This window comes from Nerophis lumbriciformis, linkage group LG20, assembly GCF_033978685.3.
Source record: "Nerophis lumbriciformis linkage group LG20, RoL_Nlum_v2.1, whole genome shotgun sequence".
NCBI lineage: Eukaryota > Metazoa > Chordata > Actinopteri > Syngnathiformes > Syngnathidae > Nerophis > Nerophis lumbriciformis.
Genome location: NC_084567.2, coordinates 5,838,503 through 5,854,908, shown reverse-complemented (window position 1 = coordinate 5,854,908; position 16,406 = coordinate 5,838,503). Strand labels below are relative to the sequence as shown.

The window sequence follows — 16,406 nt, the reverse complement described above, 5'->3', positions numbered from 1 at the left end:
AATACTACAAGAAACAGAAATATTTTTCAACCTACTTAGTTGTTTTAGTTAAAAACCTTTAGAAAGTCAAATGATTACTCTGAATAAAGAAGAAAAGCACTAAGAGTGTAGATCTCCACCAGGACCAATCCTATTGTTCACGTGCTACTAAATTGTGTGCCATCTCATGTGTATCGTGTGCTGGTATGACAATAAACTTCCATGAATCCTGTCAAACACCAGACAGTTAGTAATATGGTTTCACATAAAAATGTTGGTGAAACTGCTCATTTCTACCTAGCGATAGGTGGCTCTAACTGTAGTGCTAATCACTCACCAGCAGAAAGCCCTCATCACACTGCTAATCAATAACTACCATCTTAGGCACTTAACATCACTAATCGCCAGTTAACAGCTATCATGCTAAATGCCAACTATCTTAAATGCAAACATGAAAACAAGACACATTAACATCTTTCCCCATTACAAACATCATAACACAATCTAAACTTATATAAACACATTACTGTCTGAGCATATAAGATATTCAATTGTGTTACATCGCAATTTATTATATTGAAATTAGCCATGTGATTAAGATGGGCACGGTCTGACCAATCACAAGTCAGTAGGAGCTGCTTTGTTCTCGTGTTTGGAGAAAGCGGAAGAGCGATTGTCAGCCTGACATTGATGTGTCTCTGAGAACTGAACACATTTTTATAACTTATAACAAAATGTGTTTATACAGTAACCTGCTCACATGAGTCACATTACAGCAGGGGTGTCAAACTCATTTTAGCTCAGGGGCCACATGGAGGAAAATCTATTTCCACGTGGGCGGGACGGGTAAAATCATGGCATGATAACTTAAAAATACGACTACGACAACTTCAGAGTATTTTCTTTATTTTTTACTTCGGCCATAGAACAAGCACATCCTGAAAATGTACTTATCACAAATAATCATCTTGACAAATACTCCAAGTTAGTAAAATATTTTGAGGGAAAAAAATGGCACCTTTTCAAAAACACCTTGAAGAACACAATGAACTTAGACTTAATCTCAGTGTTTCTATTAAACTTTAAGTCACAACCCATCTAGGTTTGAACAAAAAACAAAATAAAGCATAGAGAAAAACTATTCTATGTATCAACTACCTCATTTGTCATTTCCACATATTAATCCTGTGCTAACTCAACAAACCATACAAACTGAGGTAGAAACTATTCAAGAGTGTTGAGTTACTTCCTGTCTTCTAGACATAATGTGTATTGATAGAAAAATAAAAGCTGTGCAATGTGTGAACAATTTCAAGAAAGCACAAATAAAAAGTTCAAAGACTGACAGTATTGCAGTAAATCACACACTGTTCACTTTCTTTACATTTGCACAGAAGACAATCATTTTCACAGAACTATATCAGTGTGCAGTGTCTCATGCTGCATTTTAATTATGTCAGTTTTGATACATCTCAATTTTGCAGTGAAAAAGGGTGTAGTGCAGGTTTTTGAGTGTGCACAAACTTGACACATGAGGCCCCAGGTCCCTGGACTGAAGAAGGAGTAACCAAGCACTTGAAGCATCATCTATCTTACTGTTCAGGAAGGTTTCAGATACAGAGAAGACATGGGGTCATGAGTGGATAAGATTATGCTTCAAATAATCCAAGTTTGTATGAATACCTCAGATATTTGTGAAAGAAGCAGTGAGGAGGTCCTGGGTAGGGTGGATGTCGCCACATATGAGCAACATACCACAAACTAAAAAGCTAATTGGTTATTTTCTCTTGTGTGTTCTTATGTGTTTTACTGTGACAGCTTTATGTTGGAACATTTTACAATACACTGAACAACTAAATGGTTTTTCACATGTGTCTGTTCTCATGTGTTCCGTCAAACGGTTCTTAATAGAAAAGTTTTCACCACAAATTGAACAGTTAAATGGTTTTTCACCTGTGTGTGTTCTCATGTGTTGAGTCAAAATGCTATTTTGAGAAAAACTTTTGCCACAAACTGAACAATTAAATGGATTTCCACGCGTGTTCTCATCTGGTCAGTTAAACTGCAATTTCGAGAAAAGCTTTTACCATAAATTTAACCATTAAATGTTTTTTCTCCTGTGTTTGTTCTCATGTGTCGACTCAAATAGCTATTTGAGAAAAGCTTTTGCCACAAACTGAACAATTACAAGGTTTTTCACCTAAGTGTGTTCTAATGTGTTGAGTCAAATTGACATTTTGAGAAAAGCTTTTGCCAAAAAAACTGAACAATTAAATGGTTTTTCACCTGTGTGTGTTCTCATGTGTTAAGTCAAACTGCAATTTCAAAAAAGGTTTTTACCACAAACTGAACAATTAAATGTTTTTTCACCTACGTGTTCTCTTGTGTCGACTCAAATAGCTATTTTGAGCTTAGTAATGCAAGCTAAATAATTCATTAGTGGCATTTGCCCAAAATAGGAAGCGGTGGTTTTGCTCTTTCACTTTCTTATTTTGACTTTTGCATTCTTTCATCTCCTCTGATGTGAACTCCACTGCCTTCTTCAAGCTAACAATCATGGCATCTCTTTCTTTCCAAACCTGTTTCCATATATTTGGGAAATTGAGTTAGATGTAAATATAAACGGAATACAATGATTTGCAAATCATATTCAACCCATATTCAGTTGAATGCACTACAAAGACAAGATATTTGATGTTCAAACTGATAAACTTTTTTTGCAAATAATAATTAACTTAGAATTTCATGGCTGCAACACGTGCCAGAGTAGTTGGGAAAGGGCATGTTCACCACTGTGTTACATGGCCTTTCCTTTTAACAACACTCAGTAAACGTTTGGGAACTGTGGAGACACATTTTTGAAGCTTCCCAGGTGGAATTATTTTCCATTCTTGCTTGATGTACAGCTTAAGTTGTTCAACAGTCCGTGGGTCTCCGTTGTGGTATTTTAGGCTTCATAATGCACCACACATTTTCAATGGGAGACAGGTCTGGACTACAAGCAGGCCAGTCTTGTACCCGCACTCTTTTACTATGAAGCCACGTTGACGTAACACGTGGCTTGGCATTGTCTTGCTGAAATAAGCAGGGGCGTCCATGGTAACGTTGCTTGGATGGCAACATATGTTGCTCCAAAACCTGTATGTACCTTTCAACATTAATGGCGCCTTCACAGATGTGTAAGTTACCCATGTCTTGGGCACTAATACACCCCCATACCATCACACATGCTGGCTTTTCAACTTTGCGCCTATAACAATCCGGATGGTTCTTTTCCTCTTTGGTCCGGAGGACACGACGTCCACAGTTTCCAAAAACAATTTAAAATGTGGACTCGTCAGACCACAGAACTTTTTTCCACTTTGTATCAGTTCATATTAGCCTACGGCGTTTCTGGGTGTTGTTGATAAACAGTTTTCGCCTTGCATAGGAGAGTTTTAACTTGCACACACAGATGTAGCGACCAACTGTAGTTAATGACAGTGGGTTTCTGAAGTGTTCCTGAGCCCATGTGGTGATATCCTTTACACACTGGTGTCGCTTGTTGATGCAGTACAGCCTGAGGGATCGAAGGTCACGGGCTTAGCTGCTTACGTGCAGTGATTTCTCCAGATTCTCTGAACCCTTTGATGATATTACGGACCGTAGATGGTGAAATCCCTAAATTCCTTGCAATAGCAGGTTGAGAGAGGTTTTTCTTAAACTGTTCAACTATTTGCTCACGCATTTTTTGACAAAGTGGGGACCCTCGCCCCATCCTTGTTTGTCAATGACTGAGCATTTCATGGAATCTACTATTATACCCAGTCATGGCACCCACCTGTTCCCAATTTGCCTGTTCACCTGTGGGATGTTCCAAATAAGTGTTTGATGAGCATTCCTCAACTTTATCAGTATTTATTGCCACCTTTCCCAACTTCTTTGTCACGTGTTGCTGGCATCAAATTCTAAAGTTAATGATTATTTGAAAAAAAAAAAAAAGTTTATCAGTTTGAACATCAAATATGTTGTCTTTGTAGCATATTCAACTGAATATGGGTTGAAAATGATTTGCAAATCATTGTATTCCGTTTTTATTTACATCTAACACAATTTCCCAACTCATATGGAAACGGGGTTTGTACATTGTTAAACACTTTTTTAAGGGCTTGAAATAGTTTTCAAATGACAAAACTTCAAGTCACTCACCTTCATCTTTCGTCTTTATCTCCGTTGGTGATTTGCTGGAAGTTGATTCTCTTTCATGTTCTCTTTTAGCGGACGTCGCCATCTTAGCATAGCAGTAGTCGTCCATCTTCTATCACGTCTTCAATCTTCACTTCACATATCGCTCCAAACTCAATGCACGTTTCGTGGCTTTGGAAAATACCAATTGAGATATTTGTTGCTATATTTGCTGTGAATCATATCAATCAATCAATCAATCAATGTTTATTTATATAGCCCTAAATCACAAGTGTCTCAAAGGGCTGCACAAGCCACAACGACATCCTCGGTATAGCCTTTAAGATTGTGAATTCGAAAATTCTCCAAAAAAATCATAGCATGCGGTCTTTGTCTTTTTGCTTGGCGTCAAGTACATTTGCGCTAGAATACAGACACTTCCGTTTCCTACTCCACAACAGATGTTTTTCAAAATAAAGGCAATTTAATCTTGTTTTAAAACAATGGTTGGCAAAAGTATCTAACATCAAATAACGGACAACTACTGTTTGAAAATAAAAAATGTATATATACAAGCATGTGCACAGACTTTTTCCATGGCTGTTGTTCAAACCAGAAAAAGGGCAAACATTGAAGAAAAACAATTCTACATTTTAAATACTACAAGAAACACATACATATTTTTCAACCCACTTAGTAGTTCAAAACCTTTAGAAAGTCAAATCATTACTCTGAATAAAGAAGAAAAGCACTAAGAGTGTAGATCTCCACCAGGACCATGTCGAGGGAGGTGGGGGTTGGGTTGTGGGTGTTGGGGGTTAATTGTTCATATGTCTCTGATTTGCACATCAATCAGTCTGAGGAGTAAAAGTTGGCACTTTGTTATGCAAACAGTTACCCAGCATCACTTATGCGTTAGTCAGTTTTGATACATCTCAACTTTGCAGTGAAAAAGGGTGTAGTGCAGGTTTTTGAGCGTGTACAAACTTGACACATGAGGCCCCAGGTCCCTGGACTGAAGAAGGAGTAACCAAGCACTTGAAGCATCATCTATCTTACTGTTCAGGAAGGTTTCAGATACAGAGAAGACATGGGGTCATGAGTAGATAAGATTATGCTTCAAATAATCCAAGTTTGTATGAATACCTCAGATATTTGTGAAAGAAGCAGTGAGGAGGTCCTGGGTAGGGTGGATGTCGCCACATATGAGCAACATACCACAAACTAAACAGCTAATTGGTTATTTTCCCTTGTGTGTTCTCATGTGTTTTACTGCGTCTGCATTACGTGAGAACCTTTTACAGCAAACTGAACAACTAAATGATTTTTGTCCAGTGTGTGTTCTCATGTGTTGAGTCAGATTGCTATTTTGAGAAAAGCTGTTGCCACAAACTGAACAACTAAATGGTTTTTCACCTGTGTGTGTTCTCATGTGTTTAGTCAAATAGCTATTTTGAGAAAAGCCTTTGCCACAAACTGAACAAGTACATGGTTTTTCTCCTGCGTGTGTTCTCATGTGTCGAGTCAAACAGCTATTTTGAGAAAAGCTTATGCCACAAACTGAACAATTAAATGGTTTTTCACCTGTGTGTGTTCTCATGTGTTTAGACAAATAGTTATTTTGAGAAAAGCTTTCACCACAAACTGAACAATTAAATGGTTTTTCACCTGTGTGTGTTCTCATGTGTAGAGTCAAATAGCTATTTTGAGAAAAGCCTTTGCCACAAACTGAACAAGTACATGGTTTTTCTCCTGCGTGTGTTCTCATGTGTCGAGTCAAACAGCTATTTTGAGAAAAGCTTATGCCACAAACTGAACAATTAAATGGTTTTTCACCTGTGTGTGTTCTCATGTGTTTAGACAAATAGTTATTTTGAGAAAAGCGTTTGCCACAAACTGAACAATTAAATGGTTTTTCACCTGTGTGTGTTCTCATGTGTAGAGTCAAATAGCTATTTTGAGAAAAGCCTTTGCCACAAACTGAACAAGTACATGGTTTTTCTCCTGCGTGTGTTCTCATGTGTCGAGTCAAACAGCTATTTTGAGAAAAGCTTTTGCCACAAACTGAACAATTAAATGTTTTTTCTCCTGTGTGTGTTCTCATGTGTTCAGTCAAACCACATTTTCGAGAAAAGCTTTTGGCACAAACTGAACAACTGAATGGCTTTTCACCTGTGTGTGTTCTCATGTGTCGAGTCAAACTGCTCTTTTGAGTAAAACTTTCAGCACAAACTGAGCAGCTCAAACATGTTTTACCTCTCTTCTTTGTAGAGCATTCAGAGTGTTTGTTGTCAGTGTGAGTCCTCATATCACCTTCACAGTCTTTATCGCTGCTCAAAGTTACTTCAACCTCGTCTTCAGCCTCACTATCTGATAGTGGAGCTAAGAGGTTGTCTACTTGTGGTTTCTCTTCATCATCTTCAGTCTTCACAGAGAGAATACTCAGTGGAAACTTGGTGTAATCAGCTTCCTCTCGTCCTAGAAGACACTCTCCCTCCTGAGTGATGCAGAGTTCCTCCTCTTCCTTTTTAATGCAGGGTGGTTGTGGAGTCTCCTGCTTCAAAGTGTAGCTCCCCGCTAACTGAGGGGTAACTTCTTCTGGATTACCGATCAGCTGCTGGACGTCTGCAAGACACAAACAACAAAAACACACTTTCTTCTATGTACTGTATGTGTGTGTAGTAGGGTTGTACAGTATACTGCTACTAATAAAGTATCGTGGTACTAATCAATTGAAATCGGTACTATACCACCTTTGAAAAGAACCGCTACCGCTCTTTCATCTGAATGCCGCTGTGCGACGGTGACTACCTCCAGGGCCCATGTTTTGTCGGGGGTAACACTGGGTCCATAAAGCGCCGCTCTTTGGTCGGAAGGACGAGGCCGTCGATTAGTTACAACTTGCTCACTTTATTTATTATTTCCACAGGGCTCAATCGGACATCCACCATGCTATTAACACTCCTGCACATGCTACCACTACCTCTCCTTACTCGCCCGCTCACTCACTGACGTCACTCAGACAACACGTTGACATTCTCACAAACACACATACTACTCTCATAAGTTAACCAGCTCCCCTGCTGGTTAACTTGATGCCAAATATTAGCGCAGTTAAAACTGCCCAATTAGCAGTCAACTAATGCAAGTGAAATGACTACATTTTGTAACAAATTCCTACAATGTTTTGTCTTTAATAAATGTGTTTTACCTGCTACATGGCTTATCTGTGTACATGTATTCATAGTTTTGTTTTTAGTACTTAATTAATAATTGTATTTTTCTTAAAGCACAGACCAGGAGTGGCAACCATAAATCATGAATAATTTAATATAATGTCAGTAAAACTTTATGTTCTATTCTAATCTAATCCTTGATTATAGCAGACTATATGTAATATGGAAAATTGTAAATTGTTATTTGAGTGCAACGAGACAAGTCCAATGTGTTTAATGCATTTTAATTCATATTTTAACCTTGTAAAATTATTAATTGACTCTAAGTTTCTGTTTACAGTCAAAGCTTTCTCCTTCTTCTACATGTACAGACGCTTGTGGAATTCACACATGGATACCTTAAGAAAAAGCGATTGCAGCTATTTGGGATACAACACTTCTCAAACGACAAGAGAACATTCGAATGTCCAGGTCAGCTGTGATTCTACTTACCGAAAAACTTTGTCCATTTGTCGAAGGAGAGATAACGAGAATACGGGCTCCCATGGATTAGATAAAAAAAAAGGTAGTGTCGAGGGAAGACTACGGAAAATGGCAAATGCTTTTTTTGGATACACTCGAGGGAGTACTGGAACGTGGTCCCCCGGGTGATTCCCTTGTCCTACTGGGGGACTTCAACGTTCATGTTGGCAACGACAGCGAAACCTGGAGAGGCGTGATTGGGAAGAATGGCCGTCCGGATCTGAACCCGAGTGGTGTTTTGTTATTAGACTTTTGTGTCTGTCACAGATTGTCCATAACAAACACCATGTTCAAACATAAGGGTGTCCATATGTGCACTTGGCACCAGGACACCCTAAACCGCAGTTCCATGATCGATTTTGTAGTTGTGTCATCGGATTTACCGATTTTGGACACTCGGGTGAAGAGAGGGGCGGAGCTTTCTACCGATCACCACCTGGTGGTGAGTTGGCTGCGTCTTCCTATGAGGAAGCAGTGCCTGGGGAATCTGTGGTGGGCTCTCCTATTTCTGGGGCTGAGGTTGCTGAGGTAGTTAAAAAGCTCCTCGGTGGCAAGGCCCCGGGGGTAGATGAGATCCGCCCGGAGTTCCTTCAGGCTCTGGATGCTGTGGCGCTGTCTTGGTTGACAAGACTCTGCAGCATCGCGTGGACATCCTGGTCGTGGAACTGTGGACCATCTCTATACTCTCTGCAGGGTCCTTGAGGGTGCATGGGAGTTTGCCCAACCAGTCTACATGTGCTTTGTGGACTTGGAGAAGGCATTCGATCGTGTCCCTCGGAAAATCCTGTGGGGAGTGCTCAGAGAGTATGGAGTATCGGACTGTCTGATTGTGTCGGTCCGCTCCCTGTGCGATCAGTGTCAGAGCTTGGTCTGCATTGCCGGCAGTAAGTCGGACACGTTTCCAGTGAGGGTTGGACTCCGCCAAGGCTGCCCTTTGTCACCCATTCTGTTCATAACTTTTATGGACAGAATTACTAGGCGCAGTCAAGGCGTTGAGGGGATCCGGTTTGGTGGCTGCAGGATTAGGTCTCTGCTTTTTGCAGATGATGTGGTCCTGATGGCTTCATCTGGCCAGCATCTTCAGCTCTCACTGGATCGGTTTGCAGCCGAGTGTGAAGCGACTGGGATGAGAATCAGCACCTCCAAGTCCGAGTCCATGGTTGTTGCCCGGAAAAGGGTGGAGTGCCATCTCCGGGTTGGGGAGGAGACCATGCCCCAAGTGGAGGAGTTCAAGTACCTCTGAGTCTTGTTCACGAATGAAGGAAGAGTGGATCGTGAGATCGACAGGCGGATCGGTGCGGCGTCTTCAGTAATGCGGACGCTGTATTGATCCGTTGTGGTGAAGGAGCTGAGTTGGAAGGCAAAACTCTCAATTTACCGGTCGATCTACGTTCCCATCCTCACCTATGGTCATGAGCTTTGGGTTAAAACCGAAAAAACAAGATCACGGGTTCAAGTGGCCAAAATGAGTTTCCTCCGCCGGGTGGCGGGGCTCTCCCTTAGAGATAGGGTGAGAAGCTCTGCCATCCGGGGGGAGCTCAAAGTAAAGCTTCTGCTCCAACACATGGAGAGGAACCAGATGAGGTGGTTCAGGCATCTGGTCAGGATGCCACCTGAAAGCCTCCCTAGGGAGGTGTGTAGGGCATGTCCAACCGGTAGGAGGCCAGGGGGAAAACCGAGGACACGTTGGGAAGACTATGTCTCCCGGCTGGCCTGGGAACACCTCGGGATCCCCGGGAAGAGCTGGACGAAGTGGCTGGGGAGAGGGAAGTCTGGGCTTCCCTGCTTAAGCTGCTGCCCCCGCGACCCGACCTCGGATAGGCGGAAGATGATGGATAGAAGATGGCTCGGGTGTGATTCACTACAATAAGGCCCCACAGCACACTGGATTCCAGTTAATTGAAATACCACAACACTGGATATTGTTCAGATAAGTTACATTTAAGAACTTGCACACAAAGCAACACTGGAGATGGCTATGAGGGCGCATTTTCCACGCATGCGTATTAGGTCGTGTTGCGCCGGCAGACGGAGTGGGAGGGGGTCTTAAACGGTGGCATTGTGTGTGTGTGGACAAGGATAAGGTTAGGTGGGATTTATCCTGGATAACCTTAGCTTGCTTAGTGTAGAAGGGGCCTTAGAGATAGTGGCTGTTATGTCCACTCAAAAATCCATTAAATAACTTGATGGACTCGAGGAACAACTTAGTTTAGTAATGCTCGCTAACTTTTTTATTAGTGGCATTTGCCAAACATAGGAAAAAGAAACTCTTCTGTTTTAATTAAAAAATTCAGAGAGTGACCAAACAACTGTAGGCTAGTCTTCAAAACACGCTGCTAACGAGTCGTTGCTCGCGACTTGAACACGTCCATTCTTTTCTGTTACTTGACGACACGACAAACTGTACAGAGACTTTGTTAAATGTGACTAAATACTCACCTCACCTCAAAACCACGACATGATGAAAATAAAAACACACTGTACGAAAGCCGCATTTTGGGGGCACATGGGAGAGAGAAGTAAAATCCATTAAGACAGCACTCAGAGTTGTTCCCAAAGACCAAACAGTCCCTGAACCAGTATTACTGACAACATTGATAGAGGTTGAAGGCATAATGAATGCTAAACCTCTTGGTTACCTGTCTTCGGACGCCTCAGACCCAGACCCTGTCACGCCAAATCTCCTTCTTATGGGCCGTCACGATTCATCTCTACCTCAAGCAATCTACGATCCCTGTGGTCTCGGAAAAAGACGGAGGCACAGCCAAGTCCTAGCAGATCACTTCTGGTCGTCTTTAACCCAGCATTACCTGCCAGGGCTTCAAGAGCGTAACAAGTGGAGGAACGATGGCAAGACCCTTTTGGCTGGTCAAGTTGTCTTGATAGTGGATCCCCAACTCCCCCGAGGATCGTGGCCTGTAGGACGGATCATTCAGACACATCCAGGAGCAGATGGACGGGTCCGGACTGCCAGAGTACAAGTGAAGAATCGCACCTACCTTCGCCCAGTCGCCCGACTGATCATGCTTCCACCTCTTGATGACAAGGACACTACCTCATAGACTTTCTCCTGGTTTCAACTGCCATACGGACAGTTGGGGGCGGCTGTGTACGAAAGCCTCTTGTGTGTCTTTAACCAGTTTTGTAATGTTCCTGTGTCTTTAAGTTGATAGGTCAATCTGTGACGTCATTTCCCCTTTAAAGCACGTCTTTGTCAGAATAGCCGGTTTCAATCAATGGTGGCAGCCAGCCTTGTGTGCGTTGACGACTAAATGTAAGTTTTGTCACATACTGTTACAGCATTTGAACTGAATGTCGTGCCTTGCTACTTCTGCAAATGTTTGGTGCATCGTATGCTAAGTTCAGTTGTGTTTGGGTCAATTGAGAGATAATTAGTCTCGTTGACGGCGTTTACATTCACGTGTAGTTTATTTAACGTCATTGCAACTGCGATGGCGGAGTTTGGCCTTTAGATGGCGACAGAGACCACATAATCGCCATTTATGGCTCTGAAGCTTAGAAACTTGTTTGAAGTTCATGCATAGTTAAATGCAGTATATATGTTGTTGTCATGCACACCTTTATATTATATTATATTATATTATGTATGCATATACATGTATATTGCTGCATATTAATGAGTATATAATTGGATTGTAATTTTTCCTCTTTTCTCTATTTGTTTAGACCACACACACACACACACACACACACACACACACACACACACAATTTCAGCAATAAAGATGATTAAAGGATTCTCTGGCCGGAATCTGTCCATCGTGTCCCAACTCTAAAAGAACTACTATCCCTTCCTTACACACACCAAACGAGCCTAACAGAGTTATTGTTTTGCTTTTAGTTTCTAAATGTGACTTTTGCATTCTTTCATCTCCTCTGATGTGAACTCCACTGCCTTCTTCAAGCTAACAATCATGGCGGCTCTTTCTTTACATTCTTCAACAAGGTCGGCTCATTTACACTTTAAGGGCTTGAAATTCAAATAGTTTTCAAAAGATAAAACTTCAACTCACTCACCTTCATCTTTCGTCTTTATCTCCGTTGGTGATTTGCTGGAAGTTGATTCTCTTTCATGTTCTCTTTTAGCGGACGTCGCCATCTTAGCATAGCAGTAGTCGTCCATCTTCTATCACGTCTTCAATCTTCACTTCAGATATCGCTCCAAACTCAATGCACGTTTCGTGGCTTTGGAAAATACCAATTGAGATATTTGTTGCTATATTTGCTGTGAATCATATGACTTTAAGATCGTGAATTCGAAGAATCTCCGAACAACCATAGCATGCGGTCCTCGTCTTTTTGCTTCACGTCAAGTACATTTGCGCATGCGCTACAAGCCCGCCACTTCCGTTTCCTCCTTCACAACAGATGTTTTTCAAAATAAAGTAAATGTAATCTTGTTTTAAAACAATGGTTGGCAAAAGTATCTAACACTAAATAATGGACAACAACTCTTTGAAAATAAAAAATATATATATACAAGCACGTGCACAGACTTTTTCCATGGCTGTTGTTCAAACCAGAAAAAGGGCAAACATTGAAGAAAAAAATCATACATTTTAAATACCAGAGGTGTGGACTCGAGTCACATGACTTGGACTCGAGTCAGACTCGAGTCATGAATTTGATAACTTTAGACTCGACTTGACAAAATGTAAAGAGACTTGCAACTCGACTTAGACTTTAACATCAATGACTTGTGACTTCACTTGGACTTGAGCCTTTTGACTTGCTACTTTCCCCAAAACCCAAAGCTTAAAAAGTTATTTGGGAGCGCTCCGTATCTTTCATTTTCTTCGTCTGTGTCTCTCAGCGTGTTGTTCCTGTCAGCTGGTGTGCTCTCAGTACAACAGCCAATCAAATTAGATCTACGTTGTTTTCATCACGCAGCATTCATCCAATCGAATTGCAGGAGAACTAATGACCAAGAGTTGTCAAACAACGCGGCGGTGAGAAACAATTATGCCAAAGTTGGTTTTGTTCGGGTATAAAAACTACGACTTGGTCAACAAAAAACGAATTGCCATATGCAAATCACGCAGTTCGAATATTACATACGGAGACGCAACAACTTCCAACTTCGTTCGACATTTGAAGTTGCACAAAGAAGGGTAAGTTTTGAATTCAAAATAACGTTTATTGGCTAAGTAACATGACTTTTATTTGCTGTGTAGTTAAATCAGTGAGGCTGCAAACTCACTGCTAACGTTATAACCATAGACATCTTATAAGTAGACGCAGCATCGAGCGCTACTGCCTACTGGCGCAGACGAGACGCGTGGCCGCCATCTTGGAGTGGTGATCCGCTCCACTCAGAGCAATTCATTTGGCAGGAGCAATGAACTGTCAGCGCATTTAATTCATTTTACCTCACTGAATACCACTGATTTTCACCCCCTTTTTTGTCATACGTGTAGCTATGATAAAGGACACATGTTTTTATTATTCAAAGTTTGCTTAACAGTAATAGAATAATCTTATATGCTATAAGTGACCAGACATCCGAGATCAAAACTGGGAATATAATCCCAGAGAAGGGGAAAAAAATGGTCAGCTATTTTTAAATTGAAGAAACAATATGATTAGGTTATATATACATGCGTAAATCCTACACAAACAATGTATGAATACATTAGATATCTATACATCTTATAGACTGTATCTCTGTTGCTGCAGCAGCAGAGAGTTTATTCTGTCTTGACACTTTGAATTTATATTTTCTATTACTTTCTTTCCTTAAATGATCATGTTTATAGTGATTGTTTTATATGTATTTTTTATGTAAGTTGCTTTGGATAAAAGCGTCTGCCAAATACTTCAACATAAACATATATAAACACCTTAAAGTCTTTATATCAGCTAAAACCACCAATCTGTTTCACTGGATTCAGAATAAAACCAAATTCTGGTTTACCCAACAATGTTAGCATTTGATTATTGTTACTTGAAGACTTATTCCTGGTTACAATTATACTGTTAAGAAAGTATTATTTTATATTTTGCCTAAAATGAGAATGCATCATAATCAGTGGCGGTTGGTGAATTTTGTTTTAGGTGGGGCTGAAAGTTTGTAAACCAAACCCCTGTTTTTTTAAATTGTTTTTTATCTAACAAACTGTTCTTAGGGTAATTTATATTTGCTTTTTAAATGTGTATTTTTATTTCTGTTTTAAATGTTATTTTTTAGTCTGTCCTTTGCCTCTATTTATTTGTGGTGTACAGCCCTTTGTTTTTCAACTGTGCTTGTTTTTAAATGGCTTTATAAATAAAGTTGGTATGGTATGTAGGGAGGTTATCCGCCCCCCAGAAGATTTCTTTGTGATTTTCACATACAAATATTGAAGATCTTTGCTCCTTCTCAACTCTGTGCTAATATTCTTTTCACAAAACAAACCAATAGTACGTTAATGTCAAATCTTACTTACGAAAAGTAGTCCCCCGATTCCTATTTTCAACAGTCCGCTCATTTGAGCAGGAAAACGCTGAACACCAGCCCGGCCGGCATCTGTGTTTTCTACCTGTCAACTGTCAGTTTAGGCTGCTCGCCGGCTCCTCATCACCACTTCAAGATGGCGGCCAAATTGCTCGCGTCACAGCAGCCAATGCTGCGTCTACTTATAAGATGTCTATGGTTATAACTTCATTGCAAACACGGCAATCTGTTGCGTCCACTGCAGTTCGCTACCGTATTCATACTTTTTGTCAAGTGATTTTTTTAAGCAGGCTTGCATAAGGTACCTACACGTAACGTTACGTTAGTGAATGTATCACACACAGCAACGTAACTTTAGACGGCGGTCAGCAGCACCGCGGATTTTAGCCACCTACAAAAAGACAAACATAGTCAAATAAAGGTCAGTTAAAATGTATACTATATTAAGAATATATGTACATATTGCATAGAGCCCTGATATCTAAAAAGTACCAACTCGGTTCATTGTCATGTTCATGTATTTGTTATGTTTTTCATGTGTACGCACACATAAACACACATACAGTATGAGATGAGATCAATGAGATAAGGTGAGAACAGGATAGAAACCGCTATGGAACTAGTTACAATGCAATATGCCATGGAAATACAATGTTAACACTTTTGTGCAAATAAGTACAGTGGAACTGGTTAATAGTGCTATTATGAAGTGCAATATCAGCACTATTTTTTTCCTGCAATTTCAAATGCACTTGTTTTAATAAATAAAAACAGCGTTTGATAAGCATACACAATCTGTGTAAATATATTAGTCTGTGGTAGGGCTGGGCGATATATCGATATGCACGATATATCGCGGGTTCGTCTCTGTGCGATATAGAAAATGACTATCGTGATATTCGAGTATGCGTTCTCACGCCGTTGCTTTTAGCTGCTGGCATTACACTACAGGCTCTTCTCGCTCTTTCCTGTGTCTCCTTCTCTCAGACAGCAAGCGCAGCTCCTACATACGTCACATACTGTCACGTCATACGTCACATACGTATACGACCTCTCGCAGCAGAGAGGTAGCAGCATGGCTACCGTTAGCTGTGATGCTAGCGGTAATACGAGAGAAAGAAGGTGCGAATCTGGTAACAAATGAAGGAATAATTAATTCCCCCAAAAACAGCAGGGGGTCCATCGTCTGGCGGTGGTTTGGCTTCAAGTGGGAATATTTTAAACAGACAACCGTAATTTGTCAAATGTGGGGCGAAAGCGTTGCTATAAAAATGAGCCTTTCTGCTAATATGTAGCATCATTTAAAAAGTCACCCGCTAGAGAATGAACTGTGCTTACTCCGCACGTCAACATCTCCGTTCGGTGCCACACGCCCACACCATCAAAATGCCGAGGCAAACATTTCCAGATCAACACTGTATGAAAAAAATGGTGATTTTTTTAGTTGTGATTTCCTTCTCTGCATGAAAGTTTAAAAGTAGCATATATTAATGCAGTATGAAGAAGAATGTTTTAATGTAGACACATAGAATCATCATACTGCTGTGATTATATGCATCAAGTGTTCATTCAAGGCTAAGGCAAAATATCCACATATATATCGTGTATCGTGATATGGTATTAAAATATCGCAATATTAAAAAAAGGCCATATCGCCCAGCCCTAGTCTGTGGTTAAAAGGACTTGAAAGGACTCGAAACTCAAAATGTAGGATTTGGGACTTGACTTCAGACTTTCCATTCTTGGCTCGAGACTTGATGGCAAAGACTTGAGACTTACTTGTGACTTGCAAAACAATGACTTGGTCCCACCTCTGAATCATGGCGGCTCTTTCTTTACATTCTTCAACAAGGTCGGCTCATTTAGACTTTAAGGGCTTGAAATTCAAATAGCTTTCAAATGACAAAACTTCAACTCACTCACCTTCATCTTTCGTCTTTATCTCCGTTGGTGATTTGCTGGAAGTTGATTCTCTTTCATGTTCTCTTTTAGCGGACGTCGCCATCTTAGCATAGCAGTAGTCGTCCATCTTCTATCACGTCTTCAATCTTCACTTCACATATCGCTCCAAACTCAATGCACGTTTCGTGGCTTTGGAAAATACCAATTGA

General features: G+C 40.6%; 1 protein-coding gene across 1 annotated transcript; it reads right to left on the bottom strand.

Moving 5' to 3' along the window:
• Nucleotides 1-2,032: 2,032 nt before the first annotated feature.
• On the bottom strand, nt 2,033-6,967 carry LOC140679665 (uncharacterized). The gene is made up of 4 exons (XM_072915520.1): nt 6,955-6,967; nt 5,980-6,768; nt 5,453-5,811; nt 2,033-2,041 (listed from the first exon to the last, which is right to left on the bottom strand). Exons 1-4 carry the CDS (start codon nt 6,965-6,967, stop codon nt 2,033-2,035), a joined length of 1,170 nt encoding a protein of 389 aa, XP_072771621.1.
• Between the last annotated feature and the right edge of the window lie 9,439 nt (nt 6,968-16,406).